This window comes from Chelonoidis abingdonii, chromosome 18 (assembly GCF_003597395.2).
Source record: "Chelonoidis abingdonii isolate Lonesome George chromosome 18, CheloAbing_2.0, whole genome shotgun sequence".
Taxonomy (NCBI): Eukaryota; Metazoa; Chordata; order Testudines; family Testudinidae; genus Chelonoidis; species Chelonoidis abingdonii.
The window spans coordinates 863,658-888,111 of record NC_133786.1 but is presented as its reverse complement, the minus strand read 5'-3'; the positions used below and the strand labels follow the sequence as shown (position 1 = coordinate 888,111).

The following is a 24,454-nucleotide window of genomic DNA, read 5'->3' as shown; positions in this document are numbered from 1 at the left end:
GCCGCGGGCTATTTTAAAAAAAAGTCCCCGAGTAGAAGGGAGTTTGGGGGCTACTTAAAAGGGCTGGGGTTTCCGTGCCTTCTGCTGCCACCCCATGACCTGCTCACCAGGTCAGCCCTGCCTCTGCCTGCAGCCTGCTCTGCACCCCGGTGCCACAGCCACCTCTGCCAAACACCTGTCCTGTCTCCAGCAACCCCTGCCACCACACCCCTGCCCAAGCCAGCCAGCCCCCACACACTGCTGCCCGCACCAGCTCTGCCACACTCTTGCCCAGCCCGCCACCCCCTTTGCCCTTTTTCCGTGCAACCCCTGCCTGCAACGCCACTGCCTGAAGTGCAGCCGCCCCACAAGCCCCTTGTCTCCAGTACCTGACTCCACATCACACGGTTTGCCCTGGCCTGCAGCCGTTACCCTTACCTCCGGAGTCAGACCACGTCCGCACCTGCCTGTCAGCTCGACAGTCCCAATGTTCCACTGTGCCCTGCAGTTTCCAGGGCATTTAACCCTGCAGGGAGCAGCTGGAACCAACACATGTGCACACCCCCAGGGAGTTGGCATGGGACCCACACATGTGAAACAGCAGTCATTAATACCAATCAACAGCATATATGATGGCAATGTATATTAATTTTATTTATTCATACTAGTTATGGAAAGTGAAAAATAATACATAAGAAATGAGAGGCTTTTTCCCCCCACTTTTTTTTAAGTATCCCTGTTTCCGTCTCTGCTGTCTCTTGGTAGTCAATTTTCTTTCTCTTGGAGCCTTCTCCTATTTTTATCTTGGCAGCGCTTGTTCCTTTTTCATGGTTTCCTTAATCCTCCAGTCTTGCAACTTCTTTATTTGGTCTGTGATTCACAGATTCCTAACTGCTGTTCACCATCTCTTCTTAGTCTTCCTTGGTTTTTTTCTTATGCTTTGCTGTCTTTCAGAGTTCTGCACTGATGGAGCAGTATGATCAGGTCACTTAAAAAAAAAAACGGTATAAACTGTTTAATACAGAGCCTGCTTGTTTTTAAAGGTTTTTGTAGCATCATTTACACATTCTGAGCCAAATTTAGCACAGAGAGGCCGGCAGCTGCAGTAGAGATGGCGGTTTCCCCACACGCGGCTCACAGTGAAGGGGGGGCTGTCTTACGATAGGCTACCTTGGGAAGGGGTGCGCGGGTGGGGTTTGCTAGCACGTCACTCTGTCCCCCGCGCCTTGTGGTGATCCCTAAGGCAAGACTACGGTCCGAAAACTAGATCAGTCTGAAGGCTCCCCCTTTATATGACCCCCAACTCACGCTCTCGCAAAACATCTGCCACTACATCAAGACTTGCTCTACAATCAGGTCATCGCACACACGCCACTCGTGCGCAACCAGCGATATTACGGTAGGAGGTGCTTGTTTCATCCTCTGGAGCTGCATTGGTTACTCTGTAGCTTGTGGAAAAGCAAATGAAGGCAGCTACAGGATGAAATACACTGAAACCCCTACCTTCGGCGACAATTCTGCACAAGCACGCTTATACTCTTCAGCACGGATCTGACACAGTCACCGCCGATCACCTTGGGAGTGTCGGTGCGGCAAACAAAGCTGGGTGCTCTCACTCTGGGTATGCCTAGGCGGTTCGTTCAGGCTTTGTTGGAAGCACTACAAGCAGAGCTCCAGGGAAATTTCAACCCACGTGAACCCTCTCACCCATCTATCTTGTCTCAAGCAGTCACCTATCCTCTCGAACGCCTTCTCTGGTCACAGCCAGACTCAGCACTGGAATAGCAGGTGGGAAGTAGTGCACACTTAATACACTCGAGCTCCATGGGGTTTTGTGGCTTGTGGAAAGCAAAGAGCAGCAATACAGGGAAATAACTGAACCGTACACCCACATCTGCACAGCAAGCTTACTCTCAGAGCCACTTGCACATTGAGCTCACTCGGGGAAGGCGGTGCGGGGCCACCTGTGTGGTCTGTGCCTTGTGGAAAGCAAAGGCAGCTACAGGAAATCAATGGGTTATTCCAACATCTACGCATGCTTGCAGGCGCCATTAGCCCCCCTGCTCCAAAACATTTGCATCCTTATAATAATAAGCTTCTTACCAGGAACAGGCTCCGTTGCTGGTTCCTCACTACCAAGTCCCAGCAGCTGCGATGGCTAGGGCTTCTTCCTAGCTGGGAAAATAGCTCCTGCCTGCATTGACTTCTGGGGTCTCCAAACACCTCAGTCGCCTCCTCTCGGGTCCTTCTTACAAACCTCCCCCTCCTCTCAGGCTTAGCCATGGGCAGTGGAGTGCAAGTGATGACCAGAGCGGCTGAAAGAGGAATGCTGGGATAAGTCCTAATCGTTGGCAATAAAACGCTGGTGAGTGTCCACACCTGATCCATATGCACTTCACAGCGACTGTCTCGCTACACCGGAAGCGGAGACCCAGGTGTACAGCCAGCGCTGCAAACAGGGAGTTGCAGCGCTGGCTGAGCTTTTAAGTGTAGACACCTGCTAAGTTGCAGCGCTGTAACCCCCTCACCAGCGCTGCAACTTGCAAGTGTAGACAAGGCCTTACACACTGGAATCTCCTGCGGTGTCTCTTTCAGAGATTCCAGTCCAGGTTGGCTGCCTGCGGCTTCTTCAGCATCACCAAGACACACCAGCTACAGGGTCACAAAGGCACACTTTTGGATCTCACTGGACAGTTAAGCTTTGCAAATGTAATCTCAGTTCTGTAACTTGTATTGTGTTTGGTTTGCCTCTGTCTATATTTTTTCACAGCCAGCTGGGGCCAAAAACAGTTTTTCTTTGTACTTGGAATGGTCTGCGTTGATTCTTGACCTTGAACACAGAACAACTTTCTCTTTATCTCTGGGCCAAGCTGATTTTCAAATTAACCCATTCCTTTTCTCAATAGACAAGTTGCTCACACTGCATCAGAGGCTTTGGTGGAACAGGGAATCATCAAATAATCCATTCTCTGTTGCTCGTTCCCAGCTTCCGGCAAATAGAGGCTAGAGACACCATCCCCGCCCATCCTGGCTATTAGCCATTGATGGACCTATCCTCCATGACCTTATCTAGTTCTTTTTTGAACCCTGTTATGGTCTTGGACTTCACAACATCCTCTGGTAAGGAATTCCACAGGTTGATTGTGCATTGTATGAAGAAATATTTCCTTTTATGTGTTTTAAACCTGCTGCCTATTAATTTATTTTGATGACCCCTAATTTGTGTGTTATGAAAAGGAGTAAATAACACTTCCTTATTTACTTTCTCCACACCAGTCATGATTTTATAGAGCTCAATAATATCCTCTCTTTTCCAAGCTGAGAAGTCCCATTCTTATTAATCTCTCCTCAGATGGAAGCTGTTCCATACCCAAAATCATTTTAGTTTTCCTTTACTGAACCTTTTCCAATTCCAATGTATCTTTTTTTTGAGATGGGGCAACCACATCTGCAGGTAATATTCAAGATGTGACGTGTGAGGGACCATAACCCTCCCCCCCCCCATACTCGTAGCTTTCCGTCCATATAGAGCCTTGTCTAGCCACTGCCTTTGGGAGTTTGCTATCACTGTCACAAATACTGCATCGGGACCCTGATTGAAATAGTAATCAAATCAGTCCCTGGTGCAGAAACCTGACATTAATATAAGCCTCTGTGATTTTTAACATATAATATTGTAATAATTAAAAGCTTTTAGCTTTATTGTTTCACAGGCTCATATATCCAGGCCTCAGGCTTTAGCTAAAATTAATGCAAGCTAAATATGTAAAATAAAAGCCATGGGTTTATTTCTCAAATAAACTTGTTTATCAGTATACCAGGCACTGGGTGGGGAGGAAACTAGATATGAAGAAACAGGGTATAGAACACTGACAAAAGAGGAACTAGGAGGGGAACCAGGGATCACTCTTCCCCCCTCCCCAGCTTGTTAGATAAGGCTTTGCCATTATTTTATAGTTAGATAAGCGTTGTAATTGTTTTTACAGGCCCTATGTTCGGACTTCGGGCTCTAACAGACCAGATGTTAAATAAAGCGTTTTGTTTGTTGGAAACTGAGGACTGCGCATGAAATTATCAGCATATTAAGCACTAGGGCATAAAAAGAACTGGGCTGTAATGAAAACTAGGTATAAAGAAATGAAATATGAAGCACTAACAAAAGAGGAACTCGGCGGGGGACAAAGGGTCACTTGAGTGCCAGCCCAGCTTTAAGCAAAATATAGCATAATAATTACTGCTTGCTTACAGTAACTGCAAGGTGGAGTTATGAATTAACCAGCTCAATCACTGCCAGAATGCATAAGATATGCAATATTCCAATAGCTGTTGCAATATGTATTCGCAATCAAGGGGTCATAAGACAGTCAGTATAATTGCAAAAGAAACAATAACTGGAAATACCCCAAATGGAACTTACAGTAAATAACCTGCTGATTTGCAATATTAATTACCAAAAAAAGCAAATAACTTGTGTAATCAATATGACGTTGTGCGGTTTTAATCTTTATAAGCTTGGTAAAATTTGTAAGGGACAGAGCAGCTTATCTCTTGCATGGAATTTTCGCTGTCTCTCCCTGTGTGCATACTTGTACTCTTGTTCTAACAATAAAGGTGCCTCAAGCTGTCTGATCCAAAATCAACTGGGTGGTGGTCTTTTCCCCAACAGACGGTACCATGGATTTATAGAGAGGCAATATGATACCTTCTATCTTATTATCTATCCCTTTCTTAATTATCCCCAACAGCCTGTTTGATTTTTTAACTGGCACTGCGCATTGAGTGGATATTTTCAGAGAACTATCCACAATGAATCCAAGATCTTTCTTGAGTGGTAACAGCTAATTTAGATCACACCTTTGTATAGGTATAGTTGGGCTTATGTTTTCCAATGTGCCTTACTTTGTATTTATCAACATTTCATTTCATCTTTCATTTTGTTGCCCAGTCACCTGGTTTTGTGAGATCTTTTTGTAGCTCTTCACTGTCTGCTTGGGACTTAACTATCTTGAGTAGTTTGATATCATCTGCACATTTTGCCACCTCACTGTTTACCCCTTTTTCCAGATCATTTATGAATATGTTGAATAGGACTGGTCCCAGTACAGACCCCTAGGGGACACCACTATTTACCTCTCTACATTCTGAAAACTGACCATTTATTCCTACCCTTTGTTTCCAATCCATGAGAGGACCTGCCCTCTTATCCTATGACAGCTGACTTTGCTTAAGAGCCTTTGGTGAGGGAACTTGTCAAGGATATCTGAAAATCTAAGTACACTACATCCACTGGATCCCCTTTGTCCACATGCTTGTTGACCCCCTCAAAGAATTCTAGTCAACTGGTGACACATTATTTCCCTTTACAAAAGCCATGTTGACTTTTCACCAACAAATTATGTTCATCTATGTCTCTGACAGTTTTTTTCTTTATGATAGTTTCAACCAGTTTGCCCAGTATTGAAGTGTCACTCACAGCCAATCATGGGAGGAGGCAGAAAGCTGAGGACTGTTCATCTCTGCTTACAAGGATGTCCAGGCTCCCACTCTCAGTGCCCCAGAGGGACACAGGATCTCCAGACCAAGCCTGTGAGCATGCACCATTGCCCATGTTCTATGTAAGCAGACAGTACAAGGAGACAGAGAGAGAGAGAGAGTGCATATTGGCCAACATATGAGTGCAGAGCTACACACACATAGGAAGAAAGACAAACTTAGCACCTGTAGTCACCTTCCTAGCTCTCCACAAAGAGTTCCAGCACTTCAGTAACACTCCATAGCACCCGACAACTCCTTGAGAGGGCACAAAGGATTCCCCCAAGCTTATCATGCCCCAGTTATGTGTTGAGGCCTTTCCTCAGGGGCCCACCCAATACTAACAGATTCTCTACCCTGACTCTTTGCAGCTCTCCCTGTGATGGAGTAGGGGCTGTCTGTGTGGGGGATGGGAGAGCAGGGGATGTCTGTAGGTGAGGGACAGGATCTGTAAGCCTGTAACCTGAGCCAGGCAGGAGAGAGGGGGGAGCACCTTTGCGGAGGAGAGGGGAAAAAGGGATGGGCCGGCGGGAGGAGGGGCAGGTCAGTTTGGGTTTGGGGCTGTGAGGGCAGAATTCAGGGAATCCTAGCTGGGATCCAAGCACCCTGAACCCCCAGAAGGACTGGATGGAGGAGTCCTGACTGTGCCTGCAAGCTCTTCTGTAACCTGTGTTCCTGTTGTCCAATAAACCTTCTGTTTTACTGGCTGGATAAAAGTCACTGTGGGGTCCAGGAAGAGGGGTGCAGGGTCGGAACCTTCAGTAACACTCCATAGCACCCGACAACTCCTTGAGAGGGCACAAAGGATTCCCCCAAGCTTATCATGCTCCAGTTATGTGTTGAGGCCTTTCCTCAGGGGCCCACCCAATACTAACAGATTCTCTACCCTGACTCTTTGCAGCTCTCCCTCAATACTTTACATCAGGAAACGTCCATTTGCTGTTACCCTGCAGATCACTGTCTGGCTTTCATCCCAAGGGATGGGCTCAGGGTTGCTGCTCCTTCTTTGGTCTCTGCCACAGGTTGGCAGATCTCTCCTCTAACCAATCTCAGTAGGAACTGAAAAGAGAAAGAGAGAACACTTGTCAACTACGCCATCAGGTGCATGGAAGACAGACGCACACACACAGGTGTCACTGGCTGCTGCTTACTGGAGCCCCCTTCTTTATTCCTCTCCAGCCCTCCAAGGGCCTAAAATGCTTGTCATTCCTAAGGAGCTACAGCCCTCCAGGAAAGGGACAATCCCAGACCATTGCCAACCACAGGTAGAGCCCTACCTTCCCCACGACTGTTCCCATGGATGTGAGACGCATCTCTCTGCTCTCAAGGAGGCACCTCACTATGCAGATACTAGTTAGAGAACTATTTAACAAACACACACACCTGCTCCTCCAACATCACGAGAGGGCTCATAAGCTCCACTGCCAAGGGAAATATCTAAATTGTGCAGCTCCCTTACTCCAGATGCTCCTCCTCTGTCTGCAGCTGCTCCACTGGCCTGCTGCGGGCCTCCACAAGAACAGCAAATAACCTAGGGAAGAGCCCTCACTGCTAAAAAGGCTGTAGGTGCAGACGATCTTCCAATACCAGCCTCCCTCTCTCATCTGTACTACATCACCTCCATTGCAGTAAAAGACATGGATTAAACACTGACTGGTCAAATGGACATTCACCCCTCCCCCTTGCCAGCACTGACACCCTTCCCCCACACCCCCTCCTCTGGGCTTTTGAGTCCAAGCCTGTGAGGATGCACAAACAGCACCCATGCCCATTTCCTGTGAAGGGAGACAGTACCAGGAGAGGTAAAAAGAGGTAGCATGCACATCTGTGTTGGCCAACACATGAAAAGACAGAGAGAGAGAGAGAGAGAGAGAGAAACATGGTAGGAAGGAAAGCAAATCAGCACATGGAGTGACCTTCCTGATTCCTACTCATACTGTGGAGGGCACACCACTCCTGGCCAGAGAAATTAACAGCCCCTGAAATTGGGAACCTTGCCTCCCTCATATCATCAGTTAGTCAGGAATCTTTTCTTACAAACCCAGCTCCCAGCTAACATGCCATCCCTACCTGGAGCCAGTGGCATCAACAATGGCCACGGTCTTGTCGCTCTCACTCACTTTCCATCACATGAGGGCAGTAGACTCTCACACCTGACTTCTTCTCCCTTGCTACCAAACCCAGGGTCAGGGAAAACTTACCACCCAGGATATTTTTTTGGGTGTTTAACAAGGCTAATAGGCCTAAAGGCATTAGCTAAGCCTGCTTCTCTGTATTAAGGGCATATGGGGACACACTGATGCGGTCAAAAGCCCCAGAAACAGGAACTAGGATTGTGTAAGAAGGGACATCAGGAGATAGAGCAGAAAGTCCCAAAGCATGCCAGTTTGCAACTGCTAAGCTTGCTCAACTGGACCACCAAAGAGGTGTTAGAACAGTCAAACCATAAACCAGAATAGGAATAACAGGAAAGGCCAAATAAGAAAAACTGACTGTTCAGCTTGCTCGTGATCTATATTAATTATAAGCTTGGTAAAATGTATGGAGAGCAAAGCAGCTTGCCTCTTGCATGGGGCCATGCTAACTTTCCCTGCATATATGCTTGTATACGATAAAGGAGCCTCAGGCTGTCTGATCTAAAAATCAACCGTATGGTCAATTTTCCACAAGACCAGCACAAGTAGGAAAAACAAATCAGATACCATTCCAGTCGGCAATGTCTCATAGGCTCTTCTTTTCACCTCCCCGACATGATTTTCGTCTGCTCCTACTTCTTCATGGCTCCCAAGACATAGCCTGTGGAGATGCAAACCTAGCACCCTGCCCGTGTCCTACAAAGGGAGACAGCACAAGGAAAGGCAAGGACAGAGAGAGAGACAGACAGACAGAGACAGAGTGTGTGTTTGCCAACATACTAAGGGAGAGAGAGACAGAGAAGGAAAAACATGGGAGGAAGGCAAGCAACTTACCACCTGGAATCATCCTGCTAGATGCAAACTTCTGCTGAGTAGGACACACCGCTCCTGGCCAGAGAAACAATCAGCACCTGAAATTAGGGACCTTGTCTCCCTTGTAACCACAGCCAGTCAGGAACCTTTTCTTACAAACCCAGCTCCAGCAAACTGGGTGTCCCTACCAGGAGCTAGGTGGGCCATGAGCAGAGCAATCACCAAATCACTTATCTCACTGAGAGTGGCAGCTGTCCCATTCCCAGATGAATGGCTTTTGCACAGCTTCAACAATGCTCACAGTCTGGTGACTCTCGCTCATTTTCCATTGCAAGAGGGCAGTAGACCTGCATGCATCATTTCTTTTCCTTTGCAGTAGCACCCAGCACAAGCAGAAAAGACAAGTTACTATCTCAGTCAGCAATATCTCACAGGCTCCTATTTTTGCCTCTCCCACACAGTGCAGCTCTGCCCTCAACCCTCTTCCTGTTACACCTTTAACACAACAACTAAAAAGCAGCCCTTGCAACAGCACCCATCATAGTCACCCTGGATAGCAGACTCTGGCCCCTCCCCAGCCTTAATACCAGGGAGTCCCATAGCCAACGAGGAAGGACACAATCTGAAGAATACTACAGCAAATCCAGATGAGGAATTCAAAGCACTGACCTTTTACTCACAGCCAGTTATTCAGAAGACAGCAATATGATGCCTATTCATGTCTCTTTAGAAGGATGTCCAGGCTGCTCAAATCTACTTCTACCACCTTCTCCTCCAGCTAGGGCTCCTGGATGATTCCTCTGCAAACTAATAAAGCCAAGCAAGAACTATCACTACACAGAGCTCTATTGGCACATTTAACTGTGCCCTCATCCCTGACTCCCTGTCCCATTCTATCTACATCAGCCCCAGTTGAGGAACAGAGACTGACTCAACACCGACAGTCAGCACTCCACTCTACTATCCACTACCCTGCAAGATTTTCATCCCCTCCTACTCCTCCATGGCTCATGAGACCAAGCCTGTGGGGATGCACACCTAGTTCGCCTGCCCGTGTCCTATGAAGGGAGACAGCACAAGGAGAGGAAAGGTGAGAGAGTCAGTCCATGAGGCTGATCGATGGACAAGCTCAGTAGGCAGTCTGAGGTCCGTGCATCCATGGCTTAGTCGAATGAATGACTGTCTGGGATTTATGGGGGTGGAGGCAGCACGGCGGGATAGAGGGGTGTAGGTTCCCAAGCTGTACTGAGGGAATGTGGGATTCAGAATCCTCAGAGACTAAGGACAGGGTGGAGGGGGGTTGGAGGGCCAAAGTGTGGCTTGGAAAGGAAACAGGAATTGGAAAGGGAAACCTGGCAGGCTGTGGGTGGCATGGGGGAGTGCGGTGCTGGGAAAGTGGGGCCTAGGAATGGAGAAATAGGTCAGAGCCAATTGGGGTTGGGGTGTAGGGATGGAGCCTCCTGGAGGATGTTGGGGTACGCTGAGATGGAGAAGTAGATGGGATGGATTGGGAGGGCCAAGCGAAAGTGGAGAGCAGGCTGGAATGCACTGAAGGAGATGATAGGGGTCCCAGCGTTGAGGGAGATGGTTATAGTGAACTGGGGACACATATTGGGGAGAAAAGAGAGAGACAGGCTGAGGAGCCCCATAGGTGAAGGGAGGGACTGGGGGGAAGGGTAGGGATGGGGGTTCATATTGGAGACTGTTGGAGGGAAGAGAAAGGGGCACTGGGGGGCCCACAGATGGAGGGCTGGACTGGGGTGCAGGTTGGGCTCAGGGTGTTGGGAGGGAGGAGAAAAAAGGGCTGAGGGGTCCAAAAATGGGAGGAAGAGGGAGCTGAGCAATGCCTATGGGTGGAGGCATGGGTGGAGGGAGAGTAGGGATACAAGTGCAGCTCAGGGTGGGTTGGGAAGATGTTGGAGAGAGATAGGGGCTGAGGGGTCCCACAAGTGGAGGGATGAACTGAGGGAGGTGGGGGTACGGGTTGGGGAAAGTTGGGGTGGGCTGGGGACATTGGGGAGGAAGGGGACTGAGGAGTCCTACAAGAGGAAGCATGGATGGGGGAAGGGAAGGTATAGTGGTGCAGGTTGAGGTGGCCTAGTGGGTGTTGGAGGGAGAAAAAAGGAGGAGTCAGAGGCCCCACAGAGGGGAGACAGGCTAGGGGGACGGGCACTGATAGGGGAAGGGTGGGGCAGGCTGAGGGGCCCATGGAGGGAATGGGGTCAGAAAGGAGAAAGGGGAGCTGAGGGGTCCATTGGGGGGCTTGGCTGGGGGGTTGGAGGAGAAAGAAGGGCTAAGGGACCCATGGGGGAAATGGACTGGACTGGGGGGCGGTTGGAGGGTTCAGAAAGGGGGGCTGAGGGGCCCATGAGGGGGTTGGAGGGAGGAAAAGGGGGCCTGAGAGGCCCATGGGGGGACTGGGCTGGAGGGGGGTTGGCAGGAGGAGAAAGGGGGCTGAAGGTCCCATAGGGGGAGGGGCTGGGGGGAGGGAGGAGAAAGGGAGGCTGAGGGGTCCATGGGGGGAATGGGCTGTGGGGGTTGGATGAATGAGAAGGGTTAGGGGTCTTGATCTAGGTGAGTGGGGGGTGAGGGCTTGGGGGTGGAGGAGCAAGAGCTGAAGAGGTTTCAGAGGAGGAAACTGAGGCACATAAACCAGGGAGGGGAAGCAAAGTTGAGGGGGAGGAAATGGCTAAGGGTGCCCCCATAACCTACTATACCCAATCCTGGCAGGGGTCACCCCTCCCCCTCACTGCAAGTTTGGCTGCTTCCACTGGCAGCACAGCTCAGGGATGCTCCCTCTGTAACTCGCTGTTGCACACACTGAGGGCACATCCGTTTGTGCTTGTGCTTCTCACCCCGCACTGGCAGCTCCAAGGTTCTGGCTCCTCCCTCCACGGTGGGAGAAAGCACAAGACGCTCCCTCTCCCTCACCACCTCCAAAGGTGAATAAGAGTTGTAGGCAAAGACACCCTACCTCTCTCACAGAGCACCGCGATACACCTTTTTCTCCTCAATCCAAGCACCTGCTTAGTGCCTGGCCTCTGCTGTGACATCTCAATACAGACCTGGGGCAAAGGGGCAAAAGGGCAAAGATCCTGGGATATCTCCCCTCCAGCACAGCACATGTCGTTCAGAGTGAAGGGAAAGGGGAGTAGCCTGCCCCCTCCTCCCACACGTTTAGTAGTTTATGAGGTAAAAAAACCTGATGTGACCAGAACAAATGGAGAAACGCATCTTTCTATACATTATTACAGAGATTAAGGGGCACTGTTACACAAAGGTGCATTGGCATTAGGTTGGTAGTTTTTTTTTTTTTATATAAAAATGTGCGGTGGTGGACTGTGCATTCTAGCAACTCTATCAGAATACATCCTTAATCCTTAGAGTAGGCTGCCCACGTGATATGCATGACGGAGATACTAAAGAACTCAGCCTTATATGTAGTTAAAATTTTCTGTATTGTTCGGTGGTGTGACTGTTCAGCCTCAACCGTGCTTGTTTCCCCATCTGTAGAAGGCTAAGGATTACATCCTCCTCCCTTTAAATCTCATCCTGAAAAACTCTTCAGAACAGCTAACGTGACCTCATTCTGCTAATAAAATGATGCCCCCTGGGTAGTGCATGTCACTGCTCACACTCTCAAGGCTACAGATACTGTATTCAAGGAACTTTCAAAAAGCTCCAATATATAAAGTTGCTCTGGAACAAACCTGTGTCCTTTCTGCAACTGAATCCATAAAGAGGTTGGCCCTGATCCTGAAAACACAAAGGACATGCATGTACTGTTACCCATATTTGTGAATGTTTGTAGCCACTTCCACTAGTTAACTTGTAGACAGAATTAAGTTTAACTCAAATATTTATTAGGGTAATTTTTCCTACTGGTGACTAATATACCACAGTAGGGGTGGGATAGTGGAAGGGAGGCATTCTGGGGAATACATTTTCAACACCCCAGTGGGTCTTTAAAAATACATAAATACATCAGTGACAAGTTTGCAATCACTAGTCACACCTCCAGCTGCACCAAGTAGCACATAGGGCACCACATTCTGCCAACAAAAGTAAAAGACTATAATTTCCCTGCTGCACCAAGGCACACGGCACTAGAAGCAGACATGAGAAGTAGCAGCAGCTTTAAGTCCTTGTCCCCCGACCCCCAACACACACACAATAGATCTGCACAGACAGCTATAGACGTCTATGTCTCAATCACCACTGGACACATGCAGGTGAATATGTCTATGAAGGGAGGCTGTAGACCAGCGGTTCTCAAACTTTTGTCCTGGTGACCCCTTGCACATATCAAGACTCTGAGTGTGACCCCCCCCCAATACATTAAAAACACTTTTGAAATATATTTAACACTATTATAAATGCTGGAGGCAAAGCAGGGTTTGGAGTGGAGACTGACAGCTCACAACCCCCCAGGTAATAACCTGGCGACCCCCAGTTTGAGAACCCCTACTGTAGACCACCAGGCAATGAGGGAGCATGATGACCAACACTTTAGAGAGAAGTCACAAAGGAAGAACAAACTCAACACCTATAGTCACCTTCCTGATTCCAGGCCTCTGCTCAGGAGGACGTGCTCCCCCGTGCCCTGGGAGATCAGAAACTCCCAGGATGGGAAAATTCTCCCCCTGCACCCAGAATGAGCAGGAAACATTTTATTAGAAACCAAGCTGCAGCTAGAGGGAGCATGAGTCTGTACTCAGCCTTTACCACACATTTATCTTAGAGGCCAGTCAGGGTAATGCACCAGTAGTGTTCCCAGAACAGCAGTGAAACCCAGTGGCCAGTCAGGGTAAGTCAGAGACTGCATCTGCCCTGGGGTAGCAGTGACACCTAGTGGACATTCAGAGTAATGCACAGACTGGTTACTAAGGAGCAGCCGTGACACCACTGGCTAGTCAGGGGTCCTGCAGGGACTATCTCTTCCATGGAGCAGCGATGACACCCAGTGGCCAGTCAAGGTAATGCACAGAGGGTTCCTCAGAAAAACACAGTAATACGCCGTGGCCAGCAGTGGGAGCCATTTCTGGCGGTGGGGGATAAGACAAAAAATTGTGGCAGCTGCAACCCCCACCCCCCTTGCCATGAGACTCTGCCCTTCCTGTGGCTCCACCCCCTGCTCCTCCTCAGTGAAGTGCCAGCCCTGCCACCTCTCCTCCAAGGCCCTGGACCATGGCCATGTCAGAGGCCAGAGTCAGGCAGGGTAAAGCGGCTGCTGCACTAGCTGATGTCATGGTGCAGGCAGCTACAGAGATTCCCCATCTTGTCCTCCTGCTGCTTGGGACCCCGGGGCTGTGGCACCTCCTCAGCTCCCTACTGCCCTTTGACCACTCACAGCCCATAAGAGCCTCCCTGGTGTGGGGTCCAGCTATGGGGCAAGCACAGCCCTGGGGGAGCAGGACCCAAGAGCCCAGGCCAGAGCACGTCAGTCTGGGATGCTGTGCTGAGCCTTAGCCCCTCCACCTGCACTGGGTGGTGGACCCTGGTCGATGTGGCACTCCCCGCTCCCCCTCCCCAGGCTCTGTTGGGCTTGCAGTTGGGGTCAGGGTTAAATGGGAGGGTGGGAGGATTGTATGCTCTTAGCTGGCCACCAGGGGTCACTGCAACAATGGTGAGGGGATACAAATAGGGCACTGCCACAACTGCCCACCCTGGATGGACTCCGCAGCTCCCAGCTGCTGCAAGCAGTCCCCAGAGCTCCCTGTCACCACGGGTGGACCCCAAAGCTCCCAGGCACCACAAGTGGCAGGGGACCCCAGAGCTCCCAGCTGCCACAGGCAGCCTTCAGATGCTGCAAGCACCAGAGGGAGCTCCCAGACACTGCAGGCAGACCCTGGAGTTCCCAATCACCATGGGCAGCTGGAGAAGCCGCAGCCTCATGCCACTGCAGACGGACTCTGTAGCTCCCAGCTGCCATGGGCAGACACCAGAGCTCCCAGCTGCCACATGTGGTGGATGAATGTTGTGAAGGCCAAGACTAGATCAGGGTTCAAAAAAGATCTAACGTTCATGAAGGATAGGTCCATCAATGGCTATTAGCTTGGATGGGCAGGGATGGTGTCCCTGGCCTCTGTTTGTCAGAGGCTGGGAACGAGCAACAGAGAATGCATCATTTGATGATTCCCTGTTCTGTTCATTCCCTCTGGGGCACCTGGCACTGACCACTGCTGAAAGACAGGACACTGGACTAGGTGGACCTTTGTGCTGACCCAGTAGGGCCTTTCTGATGTTTTTAGGAACTCAGAAGCTACCAGCCACCATGGGCAGCAGGGGGATCCCACACCTCCCAGTCATCATGGACAGACCCTGCAGCTCCAAGCAGCCACAGAGGACTCTGGAGCTGCAGCCATGAGTGATGTGGGGCAGGGGGGAGACCCAGGAGCCGCAGGAGCAGTTGGTAGATGTTCCCTGCTTCCCCATTTTGTCAGTTATTTTTAGTAATGGTCAGGGACGGGTCAGGGATTCCATCAATTTTTTTTAATGCTCATGACCTGTCACTGACTTTTATTAAAAATAACCATTACAAAAATCTTAGCTTAACAATGACAGGTCAACTTGCCACCCCCTTCCCCAGCACTTTAGCCCCCTGTAGCAAACATGACCCTACTCTCTCCCTAGGGTGTTACTGACACTAACATGACCTAAAGCCCCCTACTTATCAATCACTATTGGTTGGCACCCCATTGCAACCCATACTTCTATGCTGCTGCTGGCCAAACTCTCCCCTCAAAATCTAAGCCTCAACCCCACCCCCTACCCAGAACCCAACTGGAAACCTTACCCTAAAACTTGTTCCTCAACCCTAAACCCCTTAACCAAAACCATAGCCCAATCCTCACTCCGACTCTAACCTCTGAGCCTGACACCACTTTAAGCCACAGCCCAGTTCCCCACTCCCACTCTGTGCAAGAACACTGCAAACCCCACCCTAGGAATCCGGCTTCTTACTACCCCTTGTTTTGAAATGAACCTTTTCTTCATTTTCATTCCACAAACCTCCATTGCACTGGATGGGTTATTTAGTGGCAAGGGTATACACAATGTAACTGTTTGCTATTACACTGTAACAGGCTACAGATAACTGACAACAGTGCAAACGACATTCCACTAGTTTTCAGGAAGTTTAAACACCCAATACACTTGTACAGTTAACAGTCACTTTGATCAATACTAATACACACATCAATTGGCCTGAATACACTCTGATATAACCTGCACTGCCAGCGTCATACCGTGTAGGGCAGCATGATCCCCGGGGGTCTGTTAGCTGGTTTCAGGGGGTCTGCAGGGCCCCGCGCCTCCCGGAGGGCAGAAGCCCGGAGGCCCAATGCGCCTCCACAACCCAGCAGCTGTAGCCCAGAGACCCGAGCTGCTCCCCTACCCCAGCTGAGCCTTGGAGTTTTTATAGCATGGGGTGGGGCCTCAGAAAGAAAAAGGTTGAGAACCCCTGGCGCAGGGTGTGAACATAGGTGTTAGTCTGTCACAAAAGCCTCTTTCACAACTGCCTTGGGAAACAAATCCATGGGCGTTTTGCCCAATTCTTCGAATTCTCTCCCCAGATCATCAGAGACAATACTGACCTAAAACAACTGAGCAGCAGTGCAACTGTGTGCAGTCATCTCAGTTAGCTGCACAACTTTGGGTGTGGTCTAGTTCACCATTTCAGACTGGCCATTTAAAAACAGTTGGTAGCATGTCCAATAGCTTGGAGTAGTCTCTTCTGTTGACCAAACTGCACTTGAAGTTTCTCCATGTCATCATGGAGGAAGCAGAGAAAAGGCATAAAATAAAATAAGAAATTAGTAATAGTAAATAGTAATTTTCTCAAAATAGTAAAGTCCCCAGTAAACCTGAGCTACTGTCTGGCAAATACAATTAATATCTGGTTATGTGACCAAATGTCCCTCAAGAGGAAAAACCTATATCACACAAGATACATCCAACTTCAAATAACTAGAAATTCCAGAGCAGGTTAAATATGATGACTGTAGCCTGATTTAGGGTGTGCTAATAAAATATATATATTAAATTAATGTTATCTTCTAATCAAACAAATTGGCAAGCCTAAAACCAATACTATTAATATTTTAATTAATAGAAGTTTTTGTTTCGAATTAGGCTTCACAGAATTTACAAAGAACCCTTCGGGGGGGGTATGACAGGAAGCTCACACTGAGACAGATATATCCTTAAAGACTTTTTATTAAAATCAATGAAATAGTAAGTCAGTAGTAAAATACCCAGAGTTACAAAGTTACAATTGCATTACTGCTATTCAAAAGATACATATGGCATTATATGCAACAAAGTTTTGGTTAATATACTCACAGCCTTCCTTGATAACCTGGTGGTGAGAGACACAGGCCCAGCCTTGCAGTTTCAAGTTTCTCAATTTTTGATGCAGAGCTTAGAAAAACTAATGCTAAGAGCTAACTTAGTTTTATTAGGGTTTATTGACTAACTTAAACTTAAAACCTAAGAAGAAAAGCTTAGGGAAACCAAGCTTAGCCTAGTTCCCTTGAAACAAACTTTAAGAACAACAAGTACAGCCTACTAATAATAATAGTAGCCATCGTAGATAGAATAGATAGAGTGAGTGAGTGAGAGTAAGATAAAGTGAAAATGATACAGCTGAATGCAGTGAAGTGCTCTAGCGATGTGGGTCACCTCTTTTATAGGGCACAAGTGCCGGAAATCCTTCCTCCTATGCCCACATTATATTCCTCACCCACAAACGTTAGCCTACGGAGTAAGTGTAGCCTAATAGGTTTGTGTATATTGATGACATGTATACACCATAAGTTTCCTTGTGGTGTCCTTGTTAAATCTGTGGGTACCACACTGAAAACCCCCCTATGCCATTCTTCATTATCTGTTGGTCTAGGTAGAAGGTTAGAGACATAGGCGTGGATACTTATTTACTTAGGTAACAAGATATAGGTTAACTTTACTCTTCTGAGTAAATGGTCTTAATATAAATGTGTTAACTTTCCTTAGCTTAACATACAGGAAGGATATGGCCTTAAAGTAATTTTGGCTGTAACGCAAGAGCCCTGAAGTATTTGGTTTAGTGTAATAGGTTTATAGATTTATATTAAACTTATATGAAAAAATATATCTATGCAAGCAAGCTGGTTACTCCTATAGGCTACATGACTCAGAATCAGGACAAGAGTTTCTGCCATTGCATTCTCCTGTGAGCCGTTCAAACCTCCTTCACTTATTAGTTTTGAGTCATATTATTTACAAAAGTTTAGCATCATCATAATGGAAAAAAAACAAAAAACAAACCAGACAACCTCCTCATCTGCAAACAATTCCATCTCAGTAGGAAAAGTCCTACAACAGGCTTTGCCAACAGTTGGAAACTGGGATGTAAACTCCAAATGATCTCACTGTATTTGAGATCCATTCAAATTCCCCATCCAGGTCTGTGACACTTTCATCTCACGCCCTAAATTACTGTTTTACGAGCAAAGAAAACAAATTGTGATCAACAAACAGAGGGCTGAGAACCCTAAATCATAGGACACATTCAGTGGTGGAACTGTAGAAAGTGGAGAAGATCAATTCCACACAGCTCTAAAAGAGGAAACACTGCTGGGGTAACTCCGAAGGTGGGAATTCCTCTGACACACCACTTCTTCAGGTGTCACAGAGATTGAAAACAAAAAAACTTCTTTCCCCCCTCAGTCATAGAGTCACCAGGCGATGCTTTGGAACTACTCCATACGAAGCCAGTCAGGACTCTGGGGGAGTCTCCTCTCTCTGAGCAGACTGTCACCAGGGCAAGAAGCTTGCACAGCTTCAACTTTCCTGGGTCTGACCTCAAAGCGTTCAGCATCCCCTGCCCTACCGTGCGCTTACCACAGCGAGTCTGCCCAGGCAGAATCCTGGGGAAGCCAGAGGCCCCTGCACCCCAGCTCCACAGTCAGCAGTGACTCTCAGCCAGCCAGGAGAACAGAAGCTTTATTATTCAACAGGAACGCAGCGTAGAACAGAACTCGTTAGCACAGAAAACAGTGACTTTCAGTCAAGTCCATCTTGGGGAGTTGTGGGCCAGATGCCCTGGACTCCCCCTCTTCCAGTCCCCCCAAGCAGACTGCCAGCTTCCAGGGACCCAAACTCAGGCACCCCCATTGCTCCTCCTCCTTGTCTTTGTCTCTCTTGCAGGGCAAAGAGTCACCCAGTTCCATCCCATTCCTGGGTCTCAGGTTACAAAGGCACCATGTGATGGGTTCAGTCACAGACACTGCCTTGGGACTGTCACCTGATGTACTGAAATGACCTGAGCCCGTTTTCCCTGCCAGCTTGGGACTTCCAGAATCCTGTCTTGTTGAGCCAGGCACGCTAGCCTGCTGCAACACAGACCCGGGGTCTGAACCACATGCCCCAAAGCTGCAGGCTTTAAGTTAAAACAGATCAGCAGCTTCCTTGTCTCCAGCACCCAGACACCCAGTTCCCAATGGGATCCAAACCCTCAAATAAATCGATTTGACTCTGTATAAAGCTTATATGGAGTAAATTCATAAATTGTCCATCCTCTGTAACACTGATAGAGATGCACAGCTGTTTGCTTCCCCAGGTATTAATCACTTACTTTGGGTTCATTAATAAATCCTACTTTTCCTACTTAAAATCATTTTTGTTTAACTGGTTTCAAGTAAGAACAGATGGAACAAAGTAAGTTACTCAGGAAAATAAAGCAAAAACACACAAGAAACTGATGACAGGTAACCGCTGACCCTCAGGAATGTTCCAATAAGCTTCTTTCACAGATTAGACTCCTTTCTACTCTGGGCCTGATCCTTTCCCAAGGTGTGTTACCTCCAGCAGACATCTCAGTGGTAAGCAGGGGATTTCTCATGACTGGCCCCCTTTGTGCTACTCCACTCTCTTCTATAGCATTGGCACGAGGCGGGAATCTTTTGTCTCTCTGGGTCCCCACCCCTCCTGCTAAATGGAAAAGCACCAGGTTTAAGATGGATTTCAGTACCAGGTGGCATGGTCACATATCACTGTAAGACCCCTCATCTCCATTCCCCATGGGCTGGCCCACACCTACACAGGAAGGCGTTCAAGTAACTAAGGCCATTTACAATTGAGTGTTTCTGGAGCACCCTTAATGGCCTCCCTCAGATATGTTTACATCAGTGATACAAGTTTATATCTTATTCTCTTAGCTCCAGATATAGAGATAATACATGCAAACACATAGGATGAACACACTCAGTAGATTACAAGCATTCTAATGACACCATACAAGGGGTATTTAACATCAAGCATATTCCAGTTATGTCCTATTCAGAAGCATATTTCCATAAAGCATATGGAGTGCAGTGTCACACACCGGTCATATCATAGGTGCAGGCAGCTGGAGCAGCCTCACTCGCCCCAGAGGTCTCAGCCAAAGTCACACACCCCTATTACCACCACATAAAGGCAGCACACAGGGAAACTGAGGCACACACTGTATTCATGCAAAACAGTAAAACTCACATAGGCTCAACAGTAAGACTCACATACAACATAACAAGGGAAAATCCCCACTTTGTCACACCCTCTGTCCCTGCTCCTCCTCTGTTATATTTACATTGAGAAAAATGGTACTAAACCCAACCGCTTTTCAGCAGAACCCAGTGCAACGTGGGAACAACTGGGAATGAGGCAATCTGTCCTAGTGACTAACAATCACTGGGAGGAAAAGTATAAACGTGATGCTCCAAATTTGGTTAGACTAGGAAAAGTGATGGAGGCTGTGTCCAGTGGTGAGGAAATTTGCTACATTTTCCTGGCCGCTATATGGGCTATTTTCTTCACTGAAAAAAAACAGCTGTGTTTTTATATCAGGATCCCTAATTCAGTCTAGCTAACTCCATGGAAAACCCTAGTTGGGTCAAGGCCCAGGTAGATTTAACCTCCATGTACCTAGTAAAGGTCACTCCTGGTTCCCCCACCTGGGGCTGACGGACATTCCTGGAGGGACGCACACTTCCATGACGCAGAACAAAGGAGCTGATGAAAAACACTGTAGGCTTCACTCCAAGGAAGGGTGAGCTGCAAAAGGGAAAAGCCGGCAACTCACGTGAAGGAGCAGAGACACCATAAATGCTGCCTTAAAGTTCACTACTTGGGAATTAGCAAAAGGAAAAAAAAACCTTTTCTGAGACCCAGACAAGATTTTCATGGTGTTTATCTCCCTTGCAGTTTCTCTGGTGATAAATAAGAGAAGAGTTGTGATGGAAGAATTTCCCACACACACAGCATTTACAGGATTTTCTCTCCCGTGTGGTTCCTCTGATGTGTAATAAGGTTTGAGCTCCGAGCAAAGGTTTTTCCACACTCACGGCATTCATAAGATTTCTCTCCAGTGTGGCTCTTCTGATGTACAATAAGGTGTGAGCTCTGAGCAAAGGTTTTCCCACACTCACAGCATTTATAGGGTTTCTCTCCTGTGTGGCTCCTCTGATGTGTAGTAAGGTGTGAGCTCCAAGTGAAGGTTTTCCCGCACTCACGGCATTCGTAGGGTTTCTCTCCAGTGTGGATCCTCTCATGTGCAATAAGATGTGAGCTCCAAGTGAAGGTTTTCCCACACTCACGACATTCATAGGGTTTCTCTCCTGCGTGGATTCTCTCATGTGTAATAAGGCCTGAGAGCTGAGCAAAGGTTTTCCCGCACTCTCGGCATTCGTAGGGTTTCTCTCCTGTATGCCTCCTCTGATGTGCAATAAGGTGTGAGGTCCGAGCGAAGGTTTTCCCGCACTCACAGCATTCGTAGGGTTTCTCCCCTGTGTGGATTCTCTGATGTGTAACAAGGTGTGAGGAGTGAACAAAGGTTTTCCCGCACTCATGGCATTTATAGGGTTTCTCCCCTGTGTGGATTCTCTCATGTGTAATAAGGCCTGAGAGCTGACCAAAGGTTTTCCCGCACTCACGGCATTCGTAGGGTTTCTCTCCTGTGTGGCTCCTCTGATGTGTAATAAGAGTTGAGCTCCGAGCAAAGGTTCTCCCGCACTCACGGCATTTATAGGGTTTCTCCCCTGTGTGGCTCCTCTGATGGCGAATAAGATGTGAGCTCTGAGCGAAGGTTTTCCCGCACTCACGGCATTCGTAGGGTTTCTCTCCTGTGTGGCTCTTCTGATGTGTAATAAGGGTTGAGCTCCGAGCAAAGGTTCTCCCACACTCACAGCATTTATAGGGTTTCTCGCCTGTGTGGCTCCTCTGATGGCTTAAAAGGCGTGAGTGCTCAGTGAAGGTTTTCGCACACTCGCAGCACTCATGGGGTCTCACTCCGGCATGGATTCTCTGATGACGTGAGCGCCTCCTGAACTTTTTCCCACACTCAAAGCCCGTGTTATTTCTCTCTCCCGTCAGGATTCTCTGGTGGGCCATGGCTTCCTTGAGGCCTTTGTGAGTTCCCCGGTAATTAACAGATATTCCAACTTTCTGCACTGGCTGGTTTCCCCGCCGCTTTTCTGGCCTGTGCTGCCCCTGAGAGCCTTTTCCCTGCTCACAACTCCTGGACACACTCCCTTTGCATCTTTGCAACAACACCCCATGTGCTTTCACTTGCTCCTCTTCCTGCTGAGGCTTCTGCTCCATGGTCTCTCTCACCATACCCTCACCTGCTGGGACAGAGAAAGAAAAACCTCAAAAACCAGAGGGGAAAAGGGGGGAAGAAACCAAGAGAATAGCTGGAGATGGAGAAAAACCAGGGACTGAATTTCCCCAAACTCTTCCGCAAAGAGGAGAGGATCATTTCTGCATCCAGTTCCCACCCAAACACTCAGGGAGAAGCAAGTTTGGGGAGGGAACTAATGCCAGGAGTTAGGATGGGTAGGAAGCCATGAACAGTATCTGCTCTGAGGATATGACACCTGCTGAGGACCACCCTGAACTGAGACACCTCACAAGGTCTTTACAGGGAATCCCAGCTGTTTCCTTCAACAGCTGAGTAGGTTTAATGATCCCTTACCCATGCAACTGCCTCTCAGGATCTCTCCTTCCTCTGAGCCCTGGAGATCTGGGGCCCACGGCTCTTCCCCTCGTTCCAGCTGGGAGATGACATCGAGTTTGGAAACTGGAAACCCTGCTCAGGGGAAACACGACCAGTGAGATCAGGTAACACGCAAAAGAAGAACTTACTCAACCTGTGCATCAACAATAATTCTTTGAGATATGTCTCCCTACTGGGTACTCCACTGTAGGTGCTAGCATGTTAAAAATAGCTGTGTAGATCGGTGGCTTTCCACACTACTGTACCCCTTTCAGGAGCCTGATTTGTCTTGCGTACCTCCGAGCTACACCTCATTTAAAAATTACTTGCTTATAAAATCAGACATAAAAATACAAAAGTGTCACCGCACAATATGAATTGCTGACTTACTCGTTTTTTACAATATCATTATAAAATAAATAATTGGAATATAAATATTGTACTTACATTTTAGTGTATATTATATAGATCAGTATAAACAAGTCATTGTTTGAAATTTTACTCTCTACTGACTTGGCTAGTGATTTTTCTGTAGCAACTCTGGATAGGGTGACCAGAATTCCTGATAAAATTGGGACCATCCCGATATTGTGGCGTTTGTCGTGCATCCCGACCAATGTTTGGTCGGGACACAATTTGTCCCAATATTTTGCAGTACTACTTTTTCCCCCCTCTGCCAGTGGACACCCCCACCATGTGTCCCAATATTTTCTTCCTCTCATTTGGTCACCCTAACTCTGGAAGACCTCTGCATACCCCAGGGGTACACATACTGCTGGTGTAGACACTGCAGCTCCGGCTTAAGAGACTGAGCTCCAGCCCAATGTGCAACATATGTGCAGTTATATACAGCTCACCAAAGCCAGTCTGGGGACCCATGCTGGGAGGGTCTCTCCCAGAGGCAGCACAGACATCCCAAAGTGCAATACAATTGTGTTCTCACATTCTGCTTCCCTTGGACCCAGTCATTACACATTCATATGTGGACAGTTGTTGATCGTGTTTCACTCCTTCACACCCAGTGACTAACAAAGCACATTGAGATGGCAGCTGACGCATGCATATTTTTCATTAAAAAAACTACTAAATAAAGCCCCCATTCTCCAGAGGGAGACAACGTCAAAGTGAAGGGCTAGGATCATGAATTATAAAATCACAGAAACATATGGGGTAAAAGGACCTCAAGATGTCAACTAGTCCATCCTCCAGCCCTGAGGCAGGACCAAGTATACACAGACCATCTGTCTAACCTCTTCTTAAAAACCTCCAGTGACCAGGATTCCACAACCTCTCTTGGTAACGTATTCCTGTACTTATCTATATGCACAGTTGGAAAGTTTTTCCTAAGATCCAACCTGAACATCCCATGCTGCAGAACAAGCCAGTTACTACTTCTCCCTACCCTAACCCTAAGCAGGAGAGGATAAGGCAGGGGTAGGCAAAGTTTTTGGTATGAGGGCCACATCGAGTTTCCAAAATTGTATGGAGGGCCAGGCCTGGGTATTTGACTCTCAATGGGAGTGCTATTGTTTAACAAAAGACCCTTAATGTCCCTTAATCGTTCCTGGCTTAATATGCAAGCCTCCAAAGCAGCAGAAAAAAAAATTTCTCTCTGGCTACTTTTAAACCCAAACCCTTTCTCTCTGCTAAAACCCCTAGCAGGGAAAAAGAAAAATAATATTCCTACTGGCTTCTATCTTTCCCACGTCCGCTGCCACCATGTCGTAGCTTCCTACTCAGATTAGAACCTTAGCATTCATAAACTGAGAAGCTAGCATGAAACCTCCAAGCTCAATTACCAGCTTGGATCTGATCTCGCTGCCACCAATCAGGATTCGGAGTACCTGATCAACTCTTCCGGGTCTCCCCAATCCTTTCCCTGGGGGGGACCCTCGAGACCCAGAAGCTCTGAGTCTACCAGCAAGGGAAATCCTCCACTTCCCTTCCCCCTCCCTCTCCCACCCAGACTTTCCTCTCTGGGCTG

General features: G+C 48.0%; 1 protein-coding gene and 1 long non-coding RNA gene across 2 annotated transcripts in view; both read right to left on the bottom strand.

The window, feature by feature from the left end:
- Positions 1–4,709: 4,709 nt before the first annotated feature.
- On the bottom strand, positions 4,710–8,853 carry LOC116822328 (uncharacterized). Its single transcript, XR_012657215.1, has 3 exons — positions 8,481–8,853; positions 6,458–6,570; positions 4,710–5,590 (listed from the first exon to the last, which is right to left on the bottom strand). It is a non-coding gene; the product is annotated as an uncharacterized LOC116822328 (long non-coding RNA).
- A 7,805-nt stretch (positions 8,854–16,658) lies between these two features.
- Positions 16,659–24,454, bottom strand: part of LOC116822327 (uncharacterized) — a 15,156-nt gene continuing 7,360 nt past the window's right edge. The window contains 3 exon segments of the mRNA XM_075073533.1: positions 16,659–20,748; positions 20,751–22,099; positions 22,450–22,563. Coding sequence (XP_074929634.1) covers positions 20,512–20,748; positions 20,751–22,099; positions 22,450–22,563 — 1,700 coding nt within the window. The 3' untranslated portion in view covers positions 16,659–20,511.